The sequence below is a fragment of the Pleurodeles waltl genome, chromosome 3_1 (genome assembly GCF_031143425.1).
Source record: "Pleurodeles waltl isolate 20211129_DDA chromosome 3_1, aPleWal1.hap1.20221129, whole genome shotgun sequence".
Taxonomy (NCBI): domain Eukaryota; kingdom Metazoa; phylum Chordata; class Amphibia; order Caudata; family Salamandridae; genus Pleurodeles; species Pleurodeles waltl.
Genome location: NC_090440.1, coordinates 1,831,199,887 through 1,831,213,938, shown reverse-complemented (window position 1 = coordinate 1,831,213,938; position 14,052 = coordinate 1,831,199,887). Strand labels below are relative to the sequence as shown.

The following is a 14,052-nucleotide window of genomic DNA, read 5'->3' as shown; positions in this document are numbered from 1 at the left end:
AATCAACAAAACAGCAGTCTCTGAGAAATTAATACAACTGTGAAAGTGTAAAAATAAAATACACAATAACTCTAAACACAAGCTGCATTGTAATAGGCCAGAGCATTTTAGAGCAAAGCAACTGGGGAGGATCCAAGAAAAAGGCAATTTGACAATTCATAGGGTGTTAAAGGTGGGAAGGAAAAGGGAGAGATGAAATAAAGGTTTAGGTGGGAACTGAACAATACAGCCTTCAGGTATTTACAACATGGGAGATATTTTTGGACAACCATCCTCAGTCAGAGAGCTCCACAGAGACTGAACAGCATTAGAAAAGGATTTTGTTGAGGCAGAGTGGGACAAAATGCTTCTTTTCCTCTACAGTTTTTGGCAATCTCTGATATTTTTAACAGAGGCGCAGTGCGGGGGTCGGGCAGAGCACCAGGGGCCCCCCGCAGCGCAGTACACTGTGCAGAGGTGGCAGGCCCCTGACTGGGTCAAGGGGGAGGGGGCCGACCTCAGGTGCTTCGCAGGTGGGGGTGGGCACCTCAAGTTTTGTTACTGCACGTATCTTTAAGCGCTTATGACTGAGTGCTTTAAATATGTGGGATAGAGCCTTAAACTGAATTCGTGCCCCGAATGGTAGCCAATTAAGTTCCCCTAAAATGAAAGTTATATGGTCATGCGTTTTGGAACCGGAGACATATCTTGCTAAACAGTGTGACAGAGCATATTTCTGGGTGCTCCAGTGTGAATCGTGCAACTATAGTGACTGCCTTGCAACACACATTCCTTTTTAGGGTCGAGCAACGAAGCGCTCAGGCCCCTGTTTTAATCTCTCTGTGGGCTTTTAACCACACCTATTTCACCACCATCACTTTCATTGGTTCGTGGGCTTGCCTTTTAAAAAGAATCACTTGATTTTATTTGTGAAAGGCATGCATACGCCATGTCGGGGTTTAGACCTCCTCGACAGCACCAGTAAACTACTGAAAACATACGAGGTTCCATGTTTTCCACAAGGCTTCTGGGCTACTTTTTCTTTTTCTTTTCTACACAGCACGATCTTGCTGGGCAGTAGTTGAGTGCTTTGCATGACATCGACCCTGTTACATGGATAATTGCGTAACTGCCCATATATTTGAAAGCGAGCAAGCTTCTGTTTCCTTTTGTGTGCTCCTTCATGCTCATGGCGTGGCACTTTGAATCGAATCGCTTATGTAAAACTGTATTACTTTTCATTTTCAATTATGTTGGAAGAAAAGTCTGGTTAGGACTTTACAACACCAATAGCTCTAAGTAGAACAAATGCGAGACCCACTGCATTGCAAATACTTGTGTTCTTTTGTTGCTCCCTTTAGCATGAGGTCTACGTGAAAATGTCACCCTCAAGCTAAATTACACTTTCAGCACGTCTTGGCTTTTACTGGCACATGCCCTCAAAGTGACCTCATGTCACAGACACCTAATGCCATGTCTAACATTTTAGTCTGCATGCTGGGATGTTTAAGTCCAGGTTTGCAAGTATAAAAGCAAAGGTGCAAGTCCCAAAATGCAGTTGGCAATTGTCTTAAAATGTGGACAGACAAGGTATGGCAGATGATGCCGGGCCACTATATAACTATGCATGCAGAATCTAACATGCTTGCATTTTTCGGATGATCTCCATCTTTACAGTCCTACTCCTTCCCCCACCCCTATGCACACCCTTAGTCTCCACCTTTACTCTTGCAGGCAGCAATAGCAATGGCCCCAGAGCAGTCCCAGAGTACTCCTATTTTGAGTGGGGGGTCGGTAACGTGTTTCCAAGTTGTACTGAAGGGATGTGTTAGAAGACACTGACTCATTTTCCTGCATTTTCATTAACAGAAGTCGAGAGGATTAAAAAAATTCTAGCTAGCGCGTCAAGAATTTTAGATTCTATTAAGGACACAGAGGCGAAGATTATGCTTTCTCTTTCATTTACTGACAATATAGCAGACAATGAAAACAGTATAAACTTTAAACTACTTATCCCATGAACACTCAGCCATCCAATCATGGCTCTTCTCTGACAATATAAATAGCATTAACACTATAGTCCTTCCTCTTTCTTTGCGAAAAACAACAAAATTAAGAGTCAATTTGGAACTTGCAGAACGCCCTCTTGGAACGTGCCCACTGACCCAACTTTTCCTTCCGGGTCCTTCATCCAAAGAACAGAACGTCCACCTGATCCAGTATCATAACCGAAGAATTCAAGAAACAGTATTTCGCCCCTCTCAAGAAGAAGAGGAGCAAAAAGTAATATCCACAAATATACATCGGGTTGGGTACTTCATCAACTATTAACATTTATATTTAATAAACAACAGTAATATCATACTAAGCATGTATAACATATACCTACAAAGGGTGGGATAATCCTTGCCTCCGTGTCCTTAATTCTTGATGCGCTTGCTCGAAACTTTTTAAATCTATGTCAGGACCGGAGGCTCCGGATTATGCTAGTTTAAAGTCTACTTACAACATCAGATACTACATCAACAATAGGTTTGTGATAAAATACTTTGAAAGTAAAATCGTTTGACCAGTCTGCTGCTGCCATAATACCCTCCAATCTAGCTCCTGTTAAAAAAGCTTTAGACTCCATAGCTCCTCTGACAGAATGAGCTCCAAGGATGTTTACATCTATACCGCTTCTACCGATAACCATTTGACCGAACAAGACTAAGTAGCTGCAGCGACTGGACAAAAAGGCTTCTGCAAAGAAATTATCAATTGACCAGAACCATCCTGTCTGAACTCATGCATACAATCTTCAAAAGCTTTTATACATTGAACAACACATTTTATTAGGTGGAAAAGACTGATATAAAATACACTTTGATGAAGTCTTAGCACGTCCTGTAATGGAAAAAGATACTCCTTCAGGAGTAAATACTCTACCTGATAAGTCCAAAGATTTGACATCAGAAACTCTTCTACAAGAGAGTAAGCATAGTAACATTGTAAGTTTCACTGGCAATTGGTTACAAGACAGGTCCTCATTAGAAGGGCAACTTCTGAGAAAACGAAGGACAATATTAACAATCCATAAAGATGTATATTTTGGCTGAGGGGGTTTTACCATACGAATGCCCCTAAGCATTTTACAAATTAAAGGGTGTTCTCCCACCAGTATGGCCTGAATATGAGGATGACCAGCTGAAAGAGCGGAACAACAATTAGTAATTGTCTTGTAAGCCAAACCTTGTGAAGCCAAGCCGGACAGAAAATTGGCTATGACATGAATCTCTGACACCAGGGGATCCAAACTCCTTTCACTGCACCAACACAACACCTTCCTCCAGGCTTGCTCATATCTTTTATGAGTGGAGGGAGCCCAAGACAGGGATATGAAAAACAGTGCAGATTCCGAAACTCCAGGCACTTGCCATCGTCTCCTGAAAGTCTCAAAGCCATCAGAGACAAGAGTCCCTGTAGAATCAGAGGGTGCGAGCTCCCTGACGGATCCTTGAGAAGATCCTGGCACACTGGTAGCATCACTGGAAATTCGCACAAGAGAGCCATCACAGATGGGAACCAAGGCTGAGTCACCAAGATAATTTCCGCTTGATGTCGCAGTACTTGGGCCAGGACACGCGGAATCATAGCAAAGGGAGGAAATGCATAAAGCAGATCCCCTAGCCAAGGTTAAAGGAATGCATCTGTCCCCATCAACTGAGGATCCAGCCTCCAGCTGAAGTAACCCGGAACCTGGTTGTTCAACCGGGAAGCAAACAAATCTATCTGACAAATCCCCCCCCTCAGCTGAAGAGTATGGAAAATCTGCGGTATGAGCTTCCAATCGCTGCCATCCCGCAGGAAGCGCAAATTCCAATCCGCTGTCGTATTGGAACGATCCGGAATGTACTCTTCTATCACCGAAATGTGGTGATGCAGACAATAATGCCAAAAATCATTTGTGATTTCTGCTAATAGATGAGATCTGGTCCCTCCTGATATACCTGACCGCGGCCAGATTGTCCATCTGAAGTAGGATGCAACAATGGGCTCTGCGAGGGGAAAGTGATCTGATTGCAAATGCCACCGCTAAGATTTCCAGACAATTTATGTGATAGTTCAATTCCCCCGGGGACCAACGACCCCTGTCTCCACTGAGCTGCAACGAGCTCCACAGCCCCACCGGCTGGCATCCAACTCTATTATCAATCTGGACTGGAGGTAAATATCGCTCTGCCATTTGAGGCATCCATGTGAAAGAGCCACCAAGATATTTCAGTCTTGGCTTCCTCCATGAACGGAACCAACTCTCAATACTGAAGGCCTTTCCGAAGATGTAAAATCTTTAGCCTCTGAAGGGCCCTGTAATGCAGTGGCCCCGGAAAAATTGTTAGAATTGACGATGCAAGAAGGCCGACAAGGCGTGCCAACGTCTTCCATGATATAGTCAGAGAGGCAAAGGCTCTCCTCAACTTGTTCTTGATCAAAGTCTATTTGCATAAAGGAAGGAGCAACAAGGCCTTGACAGAGTCTATCTGAAAACCTAAGAACTTGATAGTCTGCACTGGCACCATGCTGGATTTCTCGGAATTGATGACGAATCCAAGATCTTGTAACAATTGGACAGTCCAATTGAAATGACAAAGGATCGTGACTTTGTTCTGAGCCATAATTAGAATGACGTCGAGGTATACGATAAGACTCACTCGTTCCCTCAAAAATTGCACCACCGGTCGAAGAAGCTTGGTGAAACACCAAGGAGCTGAGGGCAGCCCGAAGGGAAGAGTGGTGAATTTGAACTAATGGGGCCCCCATTGGACTTGAAGAAAATGTCTGTGGGGAGCGAAATTTGGTACTGAAGGGTACGCATCTTTGAGATCCAATTGTACCATCCAATCCCCGTCTTTTAACATATCTCGAAGATGTATTCCCTCCATCTTGAAATGGCGGTATACAATCCATGAATTTAATTGTTAGAGATTTAGGGCCAGATGTAGCAAAGACTCTATTTAAAAGCAGTCACGGACATGGTGGCCTGCTGTTCCCAGCAGGCCACCATCCCCGTGAGTGCCCTGAATCGCTATGGGGTCGCAAATTGCGACCCCATAGCGACTCGCAGAAGGTGTCTGAGACACCTTTCTGCATTCCAAATTGCGAGTTGCAATTTGCGAGTCGCTGGGACTCGCAAATTGCAACTCGCAATTTGGAACCTTGCTACATCTGGCCCTTAGTACCAAGCGGGAACCGCCTCCCTTCTTTTGCACTAAGAAAATCGTGCTTATGAAGCTGTGAGGATGAGGCGTAGTCTTTACAACTGCTCCTTTCTGTATGATCGCAAAAATCTCCTTTTTGATAATTGCGCAATCTGTGAGGGAAAAAAGAAGCGGAGGAGGAAGAACCCTCTTAACCGGAGAAGCGTATAGCTCTAGGTGGAAAACCTGGACCGATTGTAACACCCATGAGTCTTGTGTAATATTTTGCCACACCAGTAGGAACTGCTGCACTCTGCCCCCTAAAATTACTTCAGAAAATGGAATAATCCTTACCTGGGGTATTGCTGTCTTGAGTGGAACCACCTCCACAATACCCTCTGGAGGAACGGCCACGTCCTCTATTACGACTGGCATAGAAGGTCTGATAATCAGAGGAACGTCCTCTGCCCCTTTGAGTGGGAAATCAGGAAGCCTGGAATCTACGGTCTGGTGCTTGGCCTCTGAAGTGCCCAGCCCAGGCAAAAAGAGCATTGTTGAATAATTTCTTGATATTAGATTGAGCTTAGTCCAAAGCTGTGAAAGTCGTGAAATATTTGCCCAAATCTTTGACGAATTAGTCGCCAAACAGCATACCACTGGCTAAGGAACCAGCTTTGTTAGTTGCTAACTCTGCCAATTTGGGGTCTAGGCGTATTAAGAAGGAGTGCCTGCGTTCCGTCCACATGGCGCAGTTGGCGTTACCCAAAAGACAGATAGCCCGCTGCGCCAATTCCAGCACGACTTCTAGATCCAGAGGGGTGTTAGTTTCTTTAAATTGGATGGCTAGGTCCAGGATTTTCGTCAATGGATCTGACAAATCTAACAATTTGTCTTGGCAACCACGCCAAGCACGGTCCAGTCCCTTTTTGCGATACTTCGTAAATTTCCTAAGAAACGTCGCAATACTAGGATCCAACTCTGGAGTATCCGCTAATTTGTCAACCAATGAAGCCCGTGGACATTCAGATCTGAGAGTATTGCGCATTTCCTTTTCAAAACTTTTGCGCAGCCTATCCTGCACATAATGAGCCACTTCAGCATTGGGAACCCACTCGGTGGAACATGGGTGTACTATATCCTCAGGAGAGAATAGGAGATTCCGACTAACCAGGGCCGGTGCATCAGGAATAAGATGATGGGACTTGAGCTTCTTTTTGCGTGGGACAGAATTTGCATGCGAGTCATCCGACTCGCATGCTCTTGCAATCCCAGCTGAGAATGTGAGAACTTAGGAAAAGTATTTGGTGATTCTTGTTGGAGGAAATTCATGATCACGCAGAACTGAAGCTGCCATCTGCGCCAGTATTTCTGCTGAAGAAGAACCTCCAGAGTGCTGTAAGGAGAGGCCAGACACCTCCACACACTCACCAGCTTGCAAGTGAGTTTGCTGACTGCCTTCACCCAAAAATTCTCTCCTGACAAAATTGGCCAAGGGTTGGGTAAAAGGTTTGAAGGCCTGAATTAGGGCCCAATTCACGAAGTCCTGCACATGATGTCCAAGTGCCTCCACCAATCTTTCCTCCATTTGGTGCTCCACCGGCACTTCCTGCAGTTCCTGATGCTGCGCCTCCTGGCATAGTATGCCATGATATCATAGGCTGGGAGGTATGGAGAAGTCAAAGGGGGTGGGAAGCTGGAGCAGGTGCAATTTTGAGGAGAGAAACAGCTAGAAGCTGCTTGGCCAGCAATTATTTGTGGAGGGATTCACCTGCTCGTATAAGCCAATTAAATAATTAATTAAATAATCACTCAAGCAATCACTTAAATAAGCAATCCCCAGGGCTGAGCCCACTTCGTATTATTACAGCCCTGTCGGGTGATTGACAGGCCGATCTGTAAAAGAAACAGGTGCCCTGCACGATACACACGTGTTAAGCCGATCGGAAGGAAATCCTCCGAGCCGGCTCAGCACGTGAAGTAGAAAGTGGACTACGTCCACAGAAGAAAAACTGAGAGAATCTCTCCTTCGGCTTTGCTCCCAGTCCTCGCTGGCCGACAAAAAAGGAATCATAGATCCCAATGAACACAACAATAGCGCGGCAGTGCAAAGCCAAGCCAGCGCGCGCGTGCTTTAAAACAGTAAATACACACATCAAAGAACATTGAAAAAATCGTTATGCACGATATGAAAACACTTAACTGGCTGCTGCAGTAGCAAAGAAAAAGGAAGGACTATAGTGTTATGCTATCTTTATTATTAGAGAAGAGCCATGATTGGATGTCTGTGTGTTCATGGGATATGTAGTTTAAAGTTTATACTGTTTTCATTGGCTGCTGTGTTGTCAGTAAATGAAAGAGAAAGCATTATCTGAAGCCTCCAAGCCCGCCCTACCGGCTCTTTCTCTCTCCTCCAACGAGGTTATTAGGGTCAGTTTCTCTCTTTCCTTCCTCAGTGTGAGTTGGCCCGGCAACACGGCAGGGAGGAATAATAGGGCTTTTTCGGAGTTGACACTTCGGCAGGCTGCAGTAGGACCTGCCCGGACCGTGTGAAGTAAAGAGGACTCATTCATGCTCTTTTCCTTCCAAAATATGTTAATGATGGGAAGCAATTAAGTGAGTAGCATCTAATACTTAGCTTTTTAATTATTTCCTTTATGGTCCAGTCAGTTGGAGAACCTCTGCACTAACTGCTTTGTACTAAAAAGTTAAACATTTTTTGGGAGAAACAGCACAAAAGGTGGGTTTTTGTCAGAGCGTTCATTATTCCAACAATTTCTCCATTGCAAAAGCTTCCTCCTCTAATACCCTGCACTTAATAATGGTGAAACTCCACCACACCTGCTGGACTAAATATTATTAGGCATTATAATAGTGTGGATCATCCCATTCAGGACAGTGGTTATGGTTGGGACGGTAGCTGGAGTGTGAGTTGTCAAAGGAGACGAAAAAGAATCATATGGGCCTGCCTTAATCTATTTTTAAAAATAATTGTCGCAATTATGTGGGTGAACGTTTCCAGTTGTCTAGCTTTATAAGTTTTATTTTTCAATAGTAAATTTCTAAATGCACGTGATCTTGTCTGCGTAAGATTGCTAAATCCAAATTGCTGATGGAGTAATGGGACTGGAGGCCGCCTATTACTGTGCCCAACCTTAGCTAATTGGCAACATTTATTATTTTGCTGCAGACAGAGATAAATCGAAGTGCTTTGGTAATATGCAGGGCCACTAGAATGATATGGCAGGAAGACATAATTACGAGGCAGGGTAGACCAATTTATGCGGCAAAAAAACGCCCAGATATGAATTTACAATGCCAATAGCTCTAACTTGAGCAAATGCGAGACCCATTGCATTGCAAATGCTTGTTGACATTAGTGGGGGCTTCAAGCTTTTTAAGAGTAAAATGGCAGCCCAGGGATCTCAGAGGCCAGTGAAAGCATGAGGGCCCCAGAGACCATGCAGGGGCATCTCTCCCAGTGTGTGGCAAAGGAGCAAACGACGTAGAGAGTCAAAGAAAATGGTATCACAAAACGCATAAAGATAATAATAAATAAGGACCTATTAAACAAAATACCAGGCACCATTTTCTTGTGAAACCTTAACACAACTGTGGGCTCCTAAACATGCACTGCTACGAAGCACAGTGGACTGGTGAAAAAAACAAACCCAAAAGTCACCTGCTTAAGAACAGTACATACCCAATACGTAGTTTTTGTTCTCGTGCCACAACCAATTCATGTTTTCCTTAATATAGCTGATGATATATATTGAAAAGGCACTGCCTGCAGTCATTAGTAGTCCAAATGTGCTAAGCTACAATGAAAAAAAATCAGAGTGAACAGTGAGTCTATAAAATGAAACCATGCAGAAATGTCTAGATCTGTAAAAATTAAATGCACGTGAAATAGGAAACTAAGATTAGCACACTAAGGCAATGGACTCTCCTCAAAGGTCCAGTTACCTGTTTCTGAATTCCTCTGAACACTAAGCAGATACAACATAGTATCTTTGACAGCAACATCAACTCCATGAAGGAGTAATCAATTAAAAAAGCAAAAAATGAAACAATAAAAACATGCTTCTTGGAATGCACATTTATATTTGATTAGGCTTGTAAATAAGCTATCTAACCAAGTTATTCCACTCACACTGTTTGATTAACGTGCATTGTTTACACTAAACATAAAACCCTTTTTCAAGACACATACAAAAGCCCTGCGAAAATGACTTCAATTCATATAAAATGCTGGTGGAAATTGATAATTTTAGATATAATTTAGATAAGTGCATGGCACGATAGGTTATTATTAAATGACAAAACACAACCAATGCTAGATTCGGCACTGCAGAACACTAGGTATAACACTGAAAAGTTGTCAGTTCCTATGACAACTGCTGAGTGGCAGAGGGTTATTAATAGGTGGTACATGCATTCTACCGAGGGGCGCAACAAAACAGCACATGTGCTTAAATCACCCAACCACAACCAGAAATATACGTTCTCATGGGGTTGTAAAAAAAGCAAAACAGTGATAATACAGAAACAAGTGAAGGACATGTTTGTCTTTGAAAGTGCACAAACAATCTGACATTAGAAACGAAATGGTGTGAGGATTTTGGTTTCTGTACAAAGTGCTTCAAGGAGGTTCATATGCAAGGCATGATGAGGTGAATTCTGGCATCAAAATCTAGTGTTTTCATTAGTGTAGATATGTGTAGACTGCTGGCTGTGTGTCCTAGTTTTGTGCTTCCTGCAGTGATCAACAGGTAACCTATCTGAATCCCAGGATGGGCATCTCAATCCTTCCTCCTCGGTGATAAAATAGGTATCGCGGAATTCATGGAAATGTGTTATTTTTAGTGCTAAAAAAACTGCCACAGCAACTGCTGCATAAACACAAATTCTATTTGTAGGAAGTTGGCTCTGTATATACTATTTCAAAGTAAGAAATAGTGTCCACGGGTTCCAAGGGTTCCCCTTAGAGGTAAGATAGTGGCAAAATTAGATAATTCTAATGCTCTATTTTGTGGTAGTGTGGTCGAGAAGTAAGCTTATCAGAGTGTAGTGTTAAGCATTTGTTGTACACCCACAGGCAATAAATGAGGAACACACACTCAAAGACTCACTCCAGGCTAATAGGTTTTTATATAGAAAAATATATTTTCTTAGTTTATTTTAAGAACCACAGGTTCAGATTTGAAGTAAACACAAAAAATGCAAGCTACTTCACTTAGGTAACTTAGGAACTTTGAATAAAAGCAATATCATATACAGTCTTTGAAAATAGCTTATTGCCATTTTTACAAAGTGGACACTGCAAAAATCAACAGTTCCTAGGGAAGGTAAGTAAAGGTTAGATTAGGAGGTAAGTAAAACACTTATAAGTCTCAGTCCTGTGGCATAGGCAGCCCACCGTTGGGGGTTCAAGGCAACCCCAAAGTTACCACACCAGCAGCTTAGGGCCGGTCAGGTGCAGAGGTCAAAGAGGTGCCCAAAACACATAGGCGCCTATGGAGAACAGGGGTGCTCCGGTTGCAGTCTGCCAGCAGGTAAGTACCTGCGTCCTCGGGGGGGGGGCAGACCAGGGAGGTTTTGTAGATCACTGGGGGGGACACAAGTAGGCACACAGAACACTCCCTGACAGTGGCACAGGGGCGGCCGGGTGCAGTGTGCAAAGCAGGCGTCTGATTTTGTATTGGTTTCAATGGAGGGACCCGGGGGTCACTCTAGCAGTGCAGGCAGGCACGGGGGGGCTTCTCGGGACAGCCACCACCTGAGCTAGGCAGAGGGTCGCCTGGGGGTCACTCCCGCGCTGAGGTTCAGTTCCTTCAGGTCCTGGGGGCTGCGGGTGAAGTGCTGGTTCCAGGCGTCGGGTCCCTTGTTACAGGCAGTCGCGGTCAGGGGGAGCCTCTGGATTGTCTCTGCAGGCGTCGCTGTGGGGATTCAGGGGAGTCATCTCTGGCTACTCACGGGCTCGCAGTCGCCGGGGAGTCCTCCCTCTGGTGTTTGTTCTCTGGATCTCGAGCCGGGGGCGTCGGGTGCAGATTATGAAGTCTCACGCTTCCGGCGGGAAACGTGCAGTCTTTGAAAGTTGCTTCTTTGTTGCAAAGAAGTAACTGGTTTTGAGCAGGGCCGCAACTCACAGGAGTTTCTTGGTTCTTTAGTCCAGGGCAGTCCTCTAAGGCTTCAGAGGTCGCTGGTCCCTGTCGGATGCGTCGCTTGTTGCAGGTTTTCGAAGTTGGAGACAGGCCGGTAGGGCTGGGGCGAAAGCAGTTGTCTTCCTCCTTCTCTGCAGGCTTGTAGGTCAGCAGTCCTTCTTGTTTCTTCAGGTTGCAGGAATCTGATTTCCTGGGATCGGGAGTGCCCCTAAATACTGAATTTAGGGGTGTGTTTAGGTCTGGGAGGGCAGTAGTCAATGGCTACTGTCCTTGAGGGTGGCTACACCCTCTTTGTGCCTCCTCCCTGTGGGGAGGGGGGCACATCCCTAATCCTATTGGGGGAATCCTCCAAACTCAAGATGGAGGATTTCTAAAGGCAGGGGTCACCTCAGCTCAGGACACTTTAGGTGCTGTCCTGCCTGGTAGGTGACTCCTCCTTGTTTTTCTCATTATCTCCTCCAGCCTTGCTGGCAAAAGTGGGGGCAGTGGCCGGAGTGGCGGGCATCTCCACTAGCTGAGATGCCCTGGGGCGCTGTAACAAACGGGGTGAGCCTTTGAGGCTCACCGCCAGGTGTTACAGTTCCTGCAGGGGGGAGGTGTGAAGCACCTCCACCGAGTACAGGCTTTGTTCCTGGCCACAGAGTGACAAAGGCACTCTCCCCATGTGGCCAGCAACATGTCTGATGTGTGGCAGGCTGGCAGAAACTGGTCAGCCTACACTAGAAGTCGGATTGGTATTCAGGGGGCATCTCTAAGATACCCTCTGGGTGTATGTTACAAAGAATTGCACACTGGCATCAGTGTGCATTTATTGTGCTGAGAAGTTTGATACCAAACTTTCCAGTTTTCAGTGTAGCCATTATGGAACTGTGGAGTTCATGTTTGACAAACTCCCAGACCATATATTCTTATGGCTACCCTGCACTTACAATGTCTAAGGTTTTGCTTAGACACTGTAGGGGAATAGTGTTCATGCAAATATGCCTTCACCTGTGGTATAGTGCACCCTGCCTCAGTGCTGTATGGCCTGCTACAGGGGTGAGGTACCTATGCCACAGGCAGTCTGAGGTTGGCATGGCACTCTGAGGGGAGTGCCATGTCGACTTAGTCTTTTTCTTCCCACCAGCACACACAAGCTGGGAGGCAGTGTGCATGTGCTGAGTGAGGGGTCCCCAGGGTGGCATAAGACATGCTGCAACCCTTAGAGACCGTCCCTGCCATCAGGGCCCTTGGTACCAGGGGCACCAGTTACAAGGAACTTATCTGAGTGCCAGGGCTGTGCCAATTGTAGAAGCAAATGTACAGTTTAGGGAAAGAACACTGGTGCTGGGGCCTGGTTAGCAGGGTCCCAGCACATTTTCAATCAAAACTTAGCATCAGCAAAGGCAAAAAGTTAGGGGCTAACCATGCCATGGAGGCATTTCCTTACACTATTTGTTTTACAAAAAACGATGAATTTGAAGGTAACAACACAGAGACCCCAAAAACTTGTTATGGTAGGTCAATGGGCTAATGCATCCACAGTTCTGTGTTTAATACCACGATCCCAGGTTAACATCCTATTTGAACCACTTAGCCTTTAATTCTTGAGAGGTTGACAAAATGGGTACCACTGACTTGGGAAAAAAATCAACATCTGTTGTTTGTCTGTAATACTAACACAGGTACACAGGGTAAACCTGCACTATTCAAATACGACCAGTTATGTCTGTGTTAACACAACAAAAAGTGTCTCACTTTACAACGAGCTTCCTTCACAAACAGCTGCTATGGCAAAAGTGCCATGTCCCTCTGTGCAGCATTTCCTTGATTATTTAACCCTGCATCCAGTGGGTAGACACTATGTAGCTCTATGGGCCACAGGTACAAAGATCCGGTTTTGCGACTCGCAAACTGTGAGTCTTAGCGACTCGCAATTTGCGAGTTGCAAAACCGGATGTGCTACAGTGTACTTTACACTGTTTGCGATTCCCAATGGGGTCGCAAACGACCTACTTCATGAATATTCATGAGGTAGGTCGCAATATGCGACCCCATTGGAAATGGCTGCCCTCACAGGGATGGTGGCCTGCTGGAGACGTGTGTAACTGCTTTTAAATAAAGCATTAAAAAAAAAAAATGTTATGCAGCCCGTTTTCTTTTAACTTTTCAGAGGAGGCAGTGGTCCAACGGACCACTGCCTGCTCTGAAAAAATATTTTTGCTGCCATTCACAGGGGGAAAGGGGACCCCGTCCAGTTTGCGAATGGGTTAGCACCAGTTTGAAACTGGTGCTAACTGTGATTGTTTTTCAACCACATTCACAAAACAATCATACATACCATTTGGATTCGGTATTAGGAAGGGACGCTCTTGGCACGCCCCTTCCTAATACCGAATCGCAAAACCCAAAATGCGATTTGGTAACAAGTTACTGAATTGCAGTTTGGGCTTTGTACATCCCAGAAAGCATTTTTCAAGTCTCAAACGGGCCGATTCTATGAATCGGCCCGTTTGAGACTTGAAAAATGCTTCGTACATCTGGCCCTATGTGTGATTTTTTTTCAAGCAAACTTTGATAGTTAATTGCACACACAATGATGTCTATTCTCACCCTCTCCCCTACAGCAAATGCTTGTATGCAGCAGCATTAGCCACATCTTGCGTTGATCATGTTGTTCAAACCTCACATACCTCACTCAAGATGTGTACTATAGTCCAACGTCAAAAACAACTTTGTGGAACTAACTCCACCTA

General features: G+C 44.9%; 1 protein-coding gene across 4 annotated transcripts in view; it reads right to left on the bottom strand.

The window, feature by feature from the left end:
- Positions 1-14,052, bottom strand: part of NEMP2 (nuclear envelope integral membrane protein 2) — a 235,885-nt gene that overhangs the window by 17,394 nt on the left and 204,439 nt on the right. For all 4 annotated transcript variants that reach the window (XM_069225893.1, XM_069225891.1, XM_069225894.1 and 1 more), the window contains one exon: positions 8,857-8,971. In XM_069225893.1, the coding sequence (XP_069081994.1) occupies positions 8,857-8,971 (115 nt within the window). The remainder of the gene's footprint in view (positions 1-8,856; positions 8,972-14,052) is intronic.